General features: G+C 40.2%; 1 protein-coding gene across 4 annotated transcripts in view; it reads left to right on the plus strand.

The window, feature by feature from the left end:
- Positions 1-13,124, plus strand: part of sardh (sarcosine dehydrogenase) — a 73,280-nt gene that overhangs the window by 59,333 nt on the left and 823 nt on the right. For all 4 annotated transcript variants that reach the window (XM_066713122.1, XM_066713125.1, XM_066713124.1 and 1 more), the window contains exons 19-21: positions 6,224-6,386; positions 9,261-9,429; positions 9,876-10,011. In XM_066713122.1, coding sequence (XP_066569219.1) covers positions 6,224-6,386; positions 9,261-9,429; positions 9,876-10,011 — 468 coding nt within the window. The remainder of the gene's footprint in view (positions 1-6,223; positions 6,387-9,260; positions 9,430-9,875; positions 10,012-13,124) is intronic.

The following is a 13,124-nucleotide window of genomic DNA, read 5'->3' on the forward strand; positions in this document are numbered from 1 at the left end:
TCTGATCATCAAGAGGAAATGTTTAAAAGTTGACCTTGGAAAGTTTTAGAAAGTGTGAGAAAGCAGTTGTTTGCATCTTGCAGTTGGCAGATGGTACTTGTGAGCATGTCTCCTAAGAGTACCCTCTGTGTCAGAGTCATCCGTTTTTTAGCTTTGCTTTTATTCTTTCCCAGCTGTCTCCTCATCCTGCAATGTATTAGAAAACAGGCTTTTGCCCCCATTTTAACTAAAGTAACTTACTCACCATGTTTTTCTAATGCTGGTGAGCTGTAGCAGTGATAATTCAATGGCGCATCATTGATGAGATGGCATATCTCATTTTATTATTTCATTTTCAAGACATCTGAATCTATAGAAATGTGGTTCAAGCAGGCCTGAAGTTTCATACTGCTTATATGTATGAGAAGCCTACACCTTGTGTTTATTGTATTTGTATAACAGAGTTAACCTCTTCCTATGTTGTCTAGCTGAGGATGAACTCAATTGGAGCCATTTGTTTCGAAGGTGGCATGACCTTTAGTCTTCAATTCATTAATGCATTCATCCACAATAACAATTTTGTACTGTATTTTGTATTTTATAAGGATTCAGTTTTGCATTTGCTAATAAATAATAATAATAATAATGATTGTGACAACTTAAATAATTCTTTCTGGATATTTTGATATCAAAAGGTTCAATGAAACAATTATAGTTTTCAATTAAACACTGAAAATGTCACCTGCTTTTCAATATACAACATTGTATGTTAGTAATGGAACCACATAACTTACCTAGGATAAAGTTAATACCAAAATAATAAATATATATATGTGCCATATTCAGCATTTCCTGTTTCCTAACCCTAAAGTATTTGCTTTGTGTTTTTGATAATGCAGGTCCGTTATCACAACATAAATTGGAGTACCTCCAGTAAAACAAAAAAACTGTCAGTATATTAAGAAAACAAACAGTTAAAGTTGTAGCAAGAACACATGTCGTTTTGGGACAGACCTATTATAAGTTTTCTGTGACTTTCAACGTAAAAACTAATTTTACTCCGCTCTAGCAATTAACAGCTTTTCTCACAAAATTACAGTAGGCACAGGAAGTGTGAGTGCCTGCAGTCTCTTACGCAATACTTTGTGTAGCACAGACAGCCTTCAATCCAGCTTGTCGCCAACTTGTCTGAGATCCAGCTAAACAAATACTTTAGCGCTATGCCGTTTTCCATTCGAATTAAAGCCTTCCAAGTAATGTGCTTTTATTACAGTATTCGGGAGCATTTTTCTGGCAGAAGATGCACTTCATTATTTAGTGGGTTTCTGGAGCAGCGGAAGGTCATAAAAAATGTGCACCGTGACATTTCTCCAAGTTGAGAGCAGAGATGCATTGATTTATACATTCCAGTTAAAGAGAAAGCAGTTCTATGGCAGAGTGTGTGGGAGATTATTGTGCCATTGTGAGACAGAGCGCTTTCTGCTCTGTGGCCAGCAGCCTCCTTGCGTGTTGAGGGTGTCTGTACTAAAATAGTCATATAGCTGGCGTTGGCCGTTGGCCATGACTGGCGACCAAGTACAGATTTGCTACAGCAAAATGCTTATTTTATTTTTTCAAATCAGTGAAATTTCCCAGAGCACTTTCTGTATTTTTTTGTTTTATATATACTGAATTTCAAAGATGGATCATTAGTTTTATATCTCAAAGCACCATTTATCTTTAACACATTTAAATAGGCTTCCTTTATCAGTTGTAGGGGGTCTTCCTTCTCACACATACAGATTGCATTCTGGGCTTCTATCGTACCATCACTGATTACCAGGTACTAACCAGTCAGCATCTAGTGCGCTGTAGTAATGGAGGTTTTATGAGATGTCAAATATAAGAGATTGTAGGAGATGTCAATTATGTGCAAGTCTGCAGTCCATGCATGTATTCAGATGCTTTGTTCTATGAATGTGTTGACATCATACACCAGGGCTCTTCAGTTTCAGTCCTCTGGGTTGTTGAACCCTTCTTTAAAAAAGCAGACTTGAATTACAGAGAATAATATATTTATTTAACAGGCCTGGCCTGGAAGACCCCGACATGGAAGCTCCCCAACCTCAGTGGAGTTTCTCTGAACAACACAATGTAACAGCATTCATAAGGCAGGGTCCAGTCACATGCTTCCAAGAAGTGTAGCTTTGGAATGTTCGTGATCTGTCTTCCCGGGGGGAGGTGTGGGATCTGGAAACCAAATGGCTTCCTTTGATGTAGTCCGAGAAGTCCAGTCCAGTTCAGCGATATTCTTTTCTTTCCATCTGAGCTGTTAAGTATGAACTAATTATTGGCTTAATTGGATCCATTTAACCCTTTTTGTTATTCCTATGCAAGTGATTTAAAGAAACCTATAAAACCTTCTGCTCTGCAGCCCTTTGGGAGCAGAAAGGAAGCACTATACAATACACCAAACCAAAATACATTCAGCCAATCAGAAGGGGTTTGCTGGGGGCTGTTGGATTACAGTACTATTAGTTTCTGCTGTGTCCTGGGCAAGAGTGCACTGTGGGTGCAGAGTTTGTGGGTTTCGTGCTGGGAGGGGCTGCAGGAGAATCGCCTGGGAAGGAGACAAAGCCACATAAATCAGGAGCAGCCCCATCTGTTGCCAGGCAGGGATGCGCAAAGGTGAGATGTGAAATCAATAGCAGGTGGATTTACGCAGACCTGACTCCTACACGAAGCTGTAAAACACCAGCACAGCGGCCAGCCTACTGCTCGCCAGGCCCGGAGAAATCTGCACCATCGATTGCTGTCTGTTCACTCGCCGGTCGGCAGTAACTCACCAGATAAGGGTTTCGGACCAGGCAGATCACTGCTGTCAAAGGCCAATGCCAGCCAGAAAGAAGAGCATCAATAATTTGATTGTAATAGTTAAATTTGAGTCACTTTGACACTACAACAATGGCAAAATCCTTTTTTTGTTATGTATTTTGAACACGTGAAGGCGTTCATCATGATAAGAATGCCGAATGAAAGTTGAACCCTCATAAAATAGCCTTAGAAAAGCCCACTAAGACTCTCACTTCCCTTAATTTTCTGACTAAACTGGGTGTTGCATCGGGATTGTCAGCAAATACTTGTGTCCACTGTGTCAATTGTTTCTGAGTGTTGAAGCTGCTTCCCCCCCACTCCCTTGGCACATGTGCCACCACAGCACTGCTCAGACCTGCCTGTGAGCATTGGGCTTAACACTTTAGGTTTTTACAACTGTGGCTTTGGATAACTTTGTTGGAACTATTGTATCGATTTATTAGGTTAGATTGAACTTGAGATGAAGCTGCTCATTAGGATATGGACCACCCCCCCTCAGACATCTTCTGCAATGACTGCTGGAGTTGAATGTTGTGAAAACGCTGGTTCTGGGGGGAAAAACCCACTGCCAACAACAAAACAAACGCCAACAAACACAAATCTGAAACCATTCAGTGGCTTAACTGTGAAGAATTGGTTGTCGATAACCAAAAGATAAATTAAAAAAGGACTGCATGAATGAGAGAAGTATGTTTGACCCCTCTTGTTTACAATATAGTATTATATCATAATAGCACTCAACCACCATCTCATCTCAGCTAGTTCATAAAGATCCCGAGTGAAGTAGAGGTTACATCATGCCTTTATTTTGTTGTTTCTGTCTTGGTACTTGCATCTTCAGTCCAAATCAGATCTTTAAGAATTGTTTGAAAAATAACATGGAACTGTATATTGCTTCAGTGACCAGCTGTCTTGAGAAATAAGTCTCGAGACTCAGGCAGAACTAATCATGCTTGATACGCTATATGTCCTGTCTGTGTCTTAACTTCAGTATCTAATCTATAAATAATTGTTTTTAGATTAATGACAGGAATTTGCAGTCATCTACAAGGGTTGATAAAAAGTCAGAGTGCCGAAGGATTGTTTAAAAAATATATTCTAATAATCTAAAATTGTAAAGTAGATGCATCAGGGAATCTGGAAACTTCAGCTTTAATATGTTTGGAATCCCGTCTAAACTGCTTCAACAAAAACAACACTTGAGAAGACCTCTCATTATTCAGTGTAATCTGACTGGAAGCGTAGGGGAAGGAAATGAGTGAAGTGCAACACGTGTGCAAACCATTGGTGGCAAATTATTCAATGCTGTTCTAATGTGCTTCCCCATATCATTTATCTTCTTTAGCTTTTGGAAAGCTTTTTAAGAGGCTTTGTTAGATGCCACAGAACAACACTACAGCATACACTACCTACCTACTATAAACATTTCTTTTTGGTTTTGTAACCTTAAGAACTTGTCTTTTTGATTAATAAAAAAGTATGGCAATCATATAATAAGAGAATGCGTTTTGAAAGTAGGTCTTCATCCTTAATAGTCCCACCATCAGAATTTAAAAAAGGAACAAAACTTTCATCTTGTTTTTATCTGTCTGCGTACAACGCCTATGTTGTCTCATGTAAATTATCCACACGGAGTATAGCAATGCTGACAAACTCCCACTGTGTCCTGACACTCGTCTATGATATGTACAAGAAAAATGACATGACTCCCTTTTAAATTTTCATCATAAGCATAACACAAAAATTCCTGCATTTCTTAAGATTTTTTTTTTCCAACAAAATGATAGAGATTAATGGAGTGAGTGAGTGTGGGCAGGCCTGTTCAGAACTCATCTCTAAAAATAGAGCCTTTTAGTGAACTGTTAAGCAGGAGCCAAAAAAACAAACAAACAAACACAACCATAGGTATATAGAGCTGATAAAAGCTGTGCAGTCTAGATGCCATTGTACTTCAAAGTGGTATTTCATGAAGAATAAAAACAAGTCCATTACAGGGAAGAAAGGACTAAATGCAGTACTTGAACCGGTTTGTTCCATTGAGTTTGTTTCACTTTCTTCAGTCTGTTGTGGTCAAGAGTTTGAAGTCTTCCATGTGGATGGCATTATTGTACGCAGACACAGGGGTCCAGATCATGTGAGGAAGTAGCACAAAACCAAACTGAGGGATGTTCTTAATGCCCTATCAAAAATCACATAATACAACATAATTGAACATATACAGTTAATACAATCCATTTCCTCTGGGCTCAAATACTTGTCTGATACCAATTTTTACCAAAGTTTCCCATTGGTTGCAATCATGATCCACCAGCAAGTGAAAGTATTATAAATAATATGACCGCATTTGGTCATTTTGGCAAGACACTCATGGTAAGTCAAAACTTGAGTTAATATTCTAGGAGTCTTACTGTGTACCTGGCTAAATTGGGAAGAGTTTGTATTTACTGGTTGTAATGTTAAAAATATATTGCAGTTGTAGACCCATCCATCAGGTTACACGTAGGTTTGCATCCTAAATAAGTAAAACTCCTCCACGGTGGAGAATTAAATTTCATTACACACATCAGCAGTGCTTTTCTTTATTTAACAGTAGAATATCAAAAATATTTCCATTGGCAGCAACAGCAGCTTAAATCTTCTGGGATGCCATCTTTCAGAATGGTCTGAAATGGTAAAGTCATCATTGGCTGGCTTGCTGGCTCACATTCTTTAGTGCTCACATTCTTTAACCCCTCCAAAGTTTTACACCAGCCAAAAACAATTTGTCTTTGCATAATCTCATAATTTGCTTCAAAAGCCAGCCAAAGACCGTAATTTATGAGGTAAGTGAAGCCAGATAATGGTGTTTTGGCTGCCTTGTGACAGCTCCATGCAAGGATAGAACAGAAATAATTTTGGCGGGGAGGAAACCGTCCGATATCAAGGTGGTTCCAAAACGCTAAGCAGTCTGAATGTTTACAAAAGCTGCTATGTTATTTAGTCAAACAAGTGACGTGTACGCCAAAAACTATTCTTAAGATGTGGCCTGTATTATGAAGAAATGTACAATTGGTAGCAACAGCTAAAACAGTAGTACTTTCATATTGATGGATGAAAACAATTAACATGGAATTTGGAATTGAATGGCCTTCAGTTTGCAAGGTTGAGGTCTATATTTTTTTTTTATTTTGACTTGTTCATTCGCATTCAATTTTTTTTATTATTTGTTTGGGTGGGGGAGAGTCACAGAATAACAAGTTCAATGAATCAATTGTTTGCTTGCTTGTTTCTTTCTTTGGTTGGTTTTGTTCTGTTGTTGGCTTGCCAAGTTTTCAACCATTTACATACAGGAGCTCCAATAAGTGGCTGTGTGCCTGGACCAGACAGCTTACTGAGCTCTCCTTGCTCGCAGGTTCGTGCTATGCGTCTCTCCTTCGTGGGAGAGATGGGCTGGGAGCTGCACATTCCCAGAGAGGCCTGCGTCCCAGTGTACCGCGCTGTTATGGAGGCTGGGGCCAAGCATGGTATCTGTAATGCCGGCTACAGAGCCATCGACTCCCTCAGCATCGAGAAAGGTGGGTAGCTGCTTCTCATTCCTCAGCCTGTTTGAGAACATCTTCAAGCTAAAAACCGGGGGCCAGCTGGGTGTGAATGGGTGCTACCATATTATAAATGAATGCAGGCTCTAATAAGGGTTCCCAAGGTGCTTTGCAAAATTCATCACTCTGTTCAATCTAGAGTACATACTTACCCATTAAAGTATAATGGAACAGGTGCTACTGAGTCATGCTGTAATCCCGCACGCCATTTTCAGGCCAACCAAAAATAAGTCTCTCTCCTGCTAGAATTTACCACATTTTAACCTGCCTTCACTGTTGAAAGACTAGGATCTGTTTGTTTGTTTTAAGCTTTTGGTTATCTCCTGTCAAACATTATAGTAGCATGAATCCAACTACTCACTAAATTGCATCTTGACACAGATATGCACAATGTAACCTGAGTGAAATCCCCATATGTTATATCACAGCACATCAGGTTTGTTGAAAAAAGCTGAATTTCCTCATCTGGAGACAGTTATTTGATCAAGTTTTTGTATTCTTATTTTTGTATGATTGTGATCCTGAACGCCATCACATTTGACGGCTATTGACCTCTTTCACTAGGCATATAAACATGCTCAGTGACATTAGTCGAGATACGTATGAATATATAAAAACAGGTCAGAAGCTGATTGAGCTTCATGCATCTTGAAAGATTGAACCAAATAACTTCCACCTTAAAATAAACACAACCTGGGAACGTTAGATGCGTCAGTTTGTATTAATTTAAAATTTTTTTTTGAAAGCCACAGATTTCACCTCATGCACTGCCTGAAGAAATAGCCTTGAGATGGTCTCTCAGTTCAGGGAATGGGTCTGACTTGGAAATTACATATTTTACATATAAGTTTCTTTATCTCTGACCACACCATAACTTTGTATTACTTAATTAGTAGCATTTTTAACTCAAACATTTATGTTTGTTCTTGCTCGGGAAATATTTTATAATAACAGAAGTCAAAGTAGGACAAATTGTGAACTAGAGGATGAATCACGCAAATTAGAACAAATCGGTTAATTTGCATAGCTCCCCGTAGCAGACACTTAGTTTAAATCAGACTGCTACTCTTTTGTTCCAGACATTCTCCATGATGTCTTTCTCCATCTTTTATTTATATTTATCTGAAAAACTAATACGTACACTTTCCAAATTTGTTTTCAATTAAACATTTTTCATTTGTTTTTTCGTTTTTTCAGCATTACATTTTCCAGTTCCTGGATCAACATTTGTTGTTTGGATTCAAAGATGAATTTTCTTTGTACTTTAATGTTTTTGTTCTTGTTTTCTCTAGGAAACAGATGCAAAACAAAGGTATTTACTGGGTAATACATATTTTAAGAGGAAAGAAAATGAGGATTATTTATTTATTAAAAAACGTACAAAGTTGTTGGATTAAATATTTAAGTGTGGGTGTTTTTCCTCACGAATACTCAACTCCTGCTCGTCCGTGGGATACTGGCACTGGGGTAGGGTGATCTAGGCATTGTGAATGAGTCACTGACAATCTCCGCTCTCATCTGCCCACTCACACCCAGACAGGCTTTGTATAAACAGATTAGAATGTAGCACCCTGCGTTCACATATTGGAGACCTCTTCGTATTTAAGGAACATGTTGTGTGTACTCAACGAGCAGGCTTACTATTATCTGGGAATGAGGCCAACCCTCACTCATGCTTATGAAGTTCTGTAGCAGGGGATTGGCTACTAAAGCCTGGCAGCCAGGTGTGGCTATCTCCAGAAAAACACAGGTTCAAGACAAGTCCAAGAACCCCTTTAGTTAGCAATTTAAACTGAAGAAAAGGTAGTCTTCAAATCCCTCTGGCTAAAAGAAGTAAAAGCCAGCTCCGTGTTCCTGATGGATGATATTAGTTTTAAACGTGTTTCCTGTCCTGAGCATTTCTTTTTTCTTTTTTTTTTTTTAAGAATGTGTGGTTTTTCAATCTTGAATTAGACTATTACAAATGACTTTTATTTAATTGAATAACTCTTACATACACCGATCAGCCATAACATTATGACCACTGACAGGTGAAGTGAATCACACGGATAATCTCGTTATCATGGCACCTGTCAGTGGGTGGGATATATTAGGCAGCAAGTGAACATTTTGTCCTCAAAGTTGATGTGTTAGAAGCAGGAAAAATGGGCAAGTGTAAGGATCTGAGCGACTTTGACAAGGGCCAGATTGTGATGGGTAGACAACTGGGTCAGAGCATCTCCAAAACTGCAGCTCTTGTGGGGTGTTCCCAGTCTGCAGTGGTCAGTACCTATAAAAAGTGGTCCAAAGAAGGAAAAGCGGTGAACTGGTGACAGGGTCATGGGCGGCAAAGGCTCATTGATGCATGTGGGAAGCGAAGGCTGGCCTGTGTGGTCTGATCCAACAGACGAGCTACTGTAGCTCAAATTGCTGAAAAAGTGAATGCTGGTGCATCTCAGTTTGTTGTGTATGGGGCTGCGTAGCCACAGACCAGTCAGGGTGCCCATGCTGACCCCCGTCCACTGCCGAAAGCACACGTGCACGTGAGCATCAGAACTGGACCACGGAGCAATGGAAGAAGGTGGCCTGGTCTGACGGTATCTGGTGCTAGATACCACAGCACACCTTCAGAGGTCTAGTGCAGTCCATGCCTCGATGGGTCAGGGCTGTGTTGTTGGCAAAAGGGGGACCTACACAATATTAGGCAGGTGGTCATAATGTTATGGTTGTATGTTGTTCTGTTATGGGAAAACAATTCTGCATGTATTGATATTGGACCCATTGGCCAACAAGTTTTGGTTAATTTCTTAGGAGAACAGAATTGAAACCATTGAGACCATAGTGATGCTCATTGTCATATCCCCCCCACAGGGTATAGGCACTGGCATGCTGACCTACGTCCCGACGACACACCCCTGGAGGCAGGACTTGCCTTCACCTGTAAACTGAAGAGTTCCATCCCATTCCTGGGCAGAGAGGCTCTGGAGGCAAAAAAGGCCCAGGGGCTCCGGCGACGAATCATCAGTTTAACCATCAACGAGTTGAGTATCGCAGCTGCTACCGTCACCCTCTTCTTTTCACCACAATTGTTTTTGGAACTGATCTCCTAATAGGGTACCTCTGTCTTATGGGTTTTGTCCCAGATTAGGAGATTGAACACTTGCTTACTTCTATATTGCTTAATTGTTTAATAATTTACATTCAAACAGTTTACAACGTTCAGTAAATGAATGATATACACAACACAGAACTGTACACAGAGGTATGGCAGGACCAGGGATGAGAACCAATATCCTGACTTAGTGCACTGAAATACCGGCACATTTACTTGCTTAGTTAGTAATTATTGATAACAACACTGAGCACCAGTTTTCATGTAATTAAGTGATTTTCACTAACTTGCTATGGAAACACAAATAGTATGTTTTTTGTTTTAGTTTTGTCTTGTCTCAGTTAAGTTTTAAGTCTTTTCTCTGGGTTTGTCAGGAAAGTGCCCATGTTTGGCCTGGAAGCTATCTTCAGGAATGGCGAACCGGTTGGTCACCTGCGCAGAGCAGACTATGGCTTTGCCATTGACAAGACTATCGGCTACGGCTACATCCGGGACCCAGATGGTGGAGTTGTGAGTAGAGCCCATTGTGCTACCTCGCTACTATTCTAATCACACTCACATACTTAATGATATCATCGTCGTCCAGGATAAAGGCCGCCCACTGGGTCTCTGGTGTTGAGTCTCAATGCTACGCTTTATACAAAGCAGTTACTGCACGGATGGGAATATGAAACTGGCACCTTTGTTTGTAATTTGCACCCAAGTTAAATGAGTTGAACATTTTGGCTTTTTGGATATGGACACTTGCTTATCTATTTATTTCATCCACGAAAACCAAACGGCCATGAGATAACGGCACATAATTGCAGAAATGTGTACCTTTTGAACTGTAAAAAAGCAGAAGCTTTTAAAACTAGCTAAGCTCTGGAAGAGTTATATACAATATGATGGTACTAAGTGTTTAAAAGACTGAACAAATTGTATAATATAAAACAGTCTTCAAGGAAGGAACATTAATTAATTGTAAGAAGTAATAGCAGTAAGAAGTACCAACTGTTACATTCCACTTACATGTGCCAACATCTGGCAGTTCAGAAGGACCCCAGAGCCCAGACTGGAGCCTGCACTATTCTGTTAGGTCCTCCTGGCTGTGTTCCTTGTTTTAGTTGATAGTTCCTCTGCTGTCCAGAATTCACTGATGTGAAAATGAATTCGGTTTTTTACAGGATATCAAATATCTTCTTGGAATAGCAAACTGTACATAAGGTGAGAAGGCTTCTTGGAATAAATGCAAACTTGGGACAGAGTGGGAGAACAGCATGAGGACCGTGAGGAACGTTTCTCATGACTGAGTCGATTAGTCTTTCATGCCTGGTCTGAGGCAGTCAGGGGCAGGATTATTGATATGGCCAGGAATGATCACAAAGGGCAGGAAGGGTATACTAAGCCTAAGACTGGAACAGAGCCTTGCTTGAAATTTCGGTCTTCAAAGGGAGATGTGCTATATCTCTACAGGTAAACTTCCATCAGAAAGATACTCTTTCCTCCTGGATTTTTCATGTTCATGTTTATGATATTTTGATAAAACTCCAGAACATCAAGATCTTGATTCTCTGGTTATTGTTCTTTTACCAATTTTTTACCAAAATTTTCCTCAGCCAGCTTGTGTTTCAGCCACAGTAGAGGTCCAGATATTACTAGAATATTACTGATCTATATTTTTCTATAGAAAAATAAAATCCATAATGTTTAATAGTTTGAAAAGCATTCAGCTGTAGTTACTTATTTTTTGAGAATCTTTTTTTATTATAATATTTTTTCGTATGATCTATTTTCTGCCCTGACAGTGTTACAAGCAAAGGCTGTATTGATCTCGGTATGTGAAAACAGAGACCAGGGGAAGGCTACTGTACCAGGGGCTTACGGAGACAGGTGCAAACAATGTGAAAGAGCGGGCTTGTTTGTTGTTGGAGATCTTTGACATGATCTAAAGGGACATCCGCTTTCGGAAAAGTGACAGGCTGGGAGATTTGTTTAGACAGGGGAGGATGTAGCAATGTTCCATCGTGTTCACAACAATTCTTTTGACGGCAACATTCCAATATAGCCTCTTACTTGGAGGTTCTTGGAGGGAATGCAGAAAGAAAAGTTATGCTGGCAAAATAAGACACCCACAAAATCTCGGGAATGAGCGGTGGGTCAGAAGTGAGTCACATTGTGCCTCAGGGTGAGAATTCAAAGGATAGACTAGGGAAGACCCTAAAGAGAGATTGGATGCCTGTCTCCATTCCTGAAAGTAGACTATGCTTCATGTCTTTGAGGACTTAGAAAAGAGTTTTCTCTCGTGAAAGCGGGGGGGGGGGGCCCAGGCAATTGCCTGGGATGCCTACCCCCTTGCGACACCTCTGGACATGAATATGTATTTCTGGACCCGCTGTGAAGAGAGCCAATGACAACCAAATCAGAATATAATGTATTTCATTCAAAAGGCATTTGGAGCACATATCGTAATATAAGCAGTTTCTCCCTGGTTTGATCAGAAACTTGACCTTGTCGTATATATATCTTGTCAAGTCACTTTGGGTTGGGGGTGGAAACGCATTGATATGCTGATCCAGCAAATCGGCTTACTGCGGAGGTGGGATAGTTAAAGTGTGCCTGCTCCACCGTTAAATATTTAACAGGCGATAGCTTTCAGCGGACCTGGCAGCGGGGCACGGGATGCCAGTTTTTATAACACGCTGGAGTTTGTGACATGACATCATGACACAACACATTGCCAAGATGCAGCGGGATCGCTACACAATCTGGCTTTGGAAAGAGAGAGACAGGGGGAGAGAAGGAGGCATGCTTGGAGGCACTGTGCTGTGTACTGTTGAACAGGCTTCCTTCTTCATGCACTGCTGTAGGATGGCAGTCACACGTGAAGTCGGCGTGCCTCATTTGTACGTCTCTGCCTAGCTTTTCTGGGATTCTAGTCAAGACCCAGGGATGATGGTGCTGAATGCAGGTTTCCTTGGATACATAATTTCTTTAATGAAGGCCACCGTCAGTTAGCCCTGAGGAGATTTAGATCTTCCTTTCCATTCGTGTATTATGATTTTTTTTACAAACCCATAAACTAGTAATTTGTGAGATGCATTTTTTTTTTTCAAAAGTCTGCAGGATTAGCCGGACGCTCATTTCTTTTTTTCTTTTTTATTAGGTAAACTACGTAGTGAATCTATTCTGTACAATATAAGGTGGCCCTAATGGTTCTAAAATTGTGGTTGACACTGAAACCCAGATGGATTTGAAGCTTCCTCATCTCTTGTCCACTGCATAGAATAGTGTCCTCAACCTTTAAACTGATGTCTCACCTGATTTTATATGTCCTATGGTTTGTTACTTTAAAGTTTTTACAGTTTACAGTTATTGTGTCAAAAAGCAAAAGGAAGCTAAATCACAGTGAGAGGAATCTGCTTGATTGCAGCTTTGCTGCCACATTGTGCCACAACACACAAACATCTTTATTGTGACAGGAAATTGAGAAGGGTTAAATTTTATAACTTTGTAATCTTTTTGTGATTGCTCAGGTGGCTGGTGTAAAAGATACGTGTATCAGTGGTCAATTATGTCTTGGGTGTAATATTGTTTTGGGGCACCATGTTGGGTCAGAGCTTTGGCTGAGCTGCTTCCATTTT

Source organism: Amia ocellicauda, chromosome 9, assembly GCF_036373705.1.
Source record: "Amia ocellicauda isolate fAmiCal2 chromosome 9, fAmiCal2.hap1, whole genome shotgun sequence".
Taxonomy (NCBI): domain Eukaryota; kingdom Metazoa; phylum Chordata; class Actinopteri; order Amiiformes; family Amiidae; genus Amia; species Amia ocellicauda.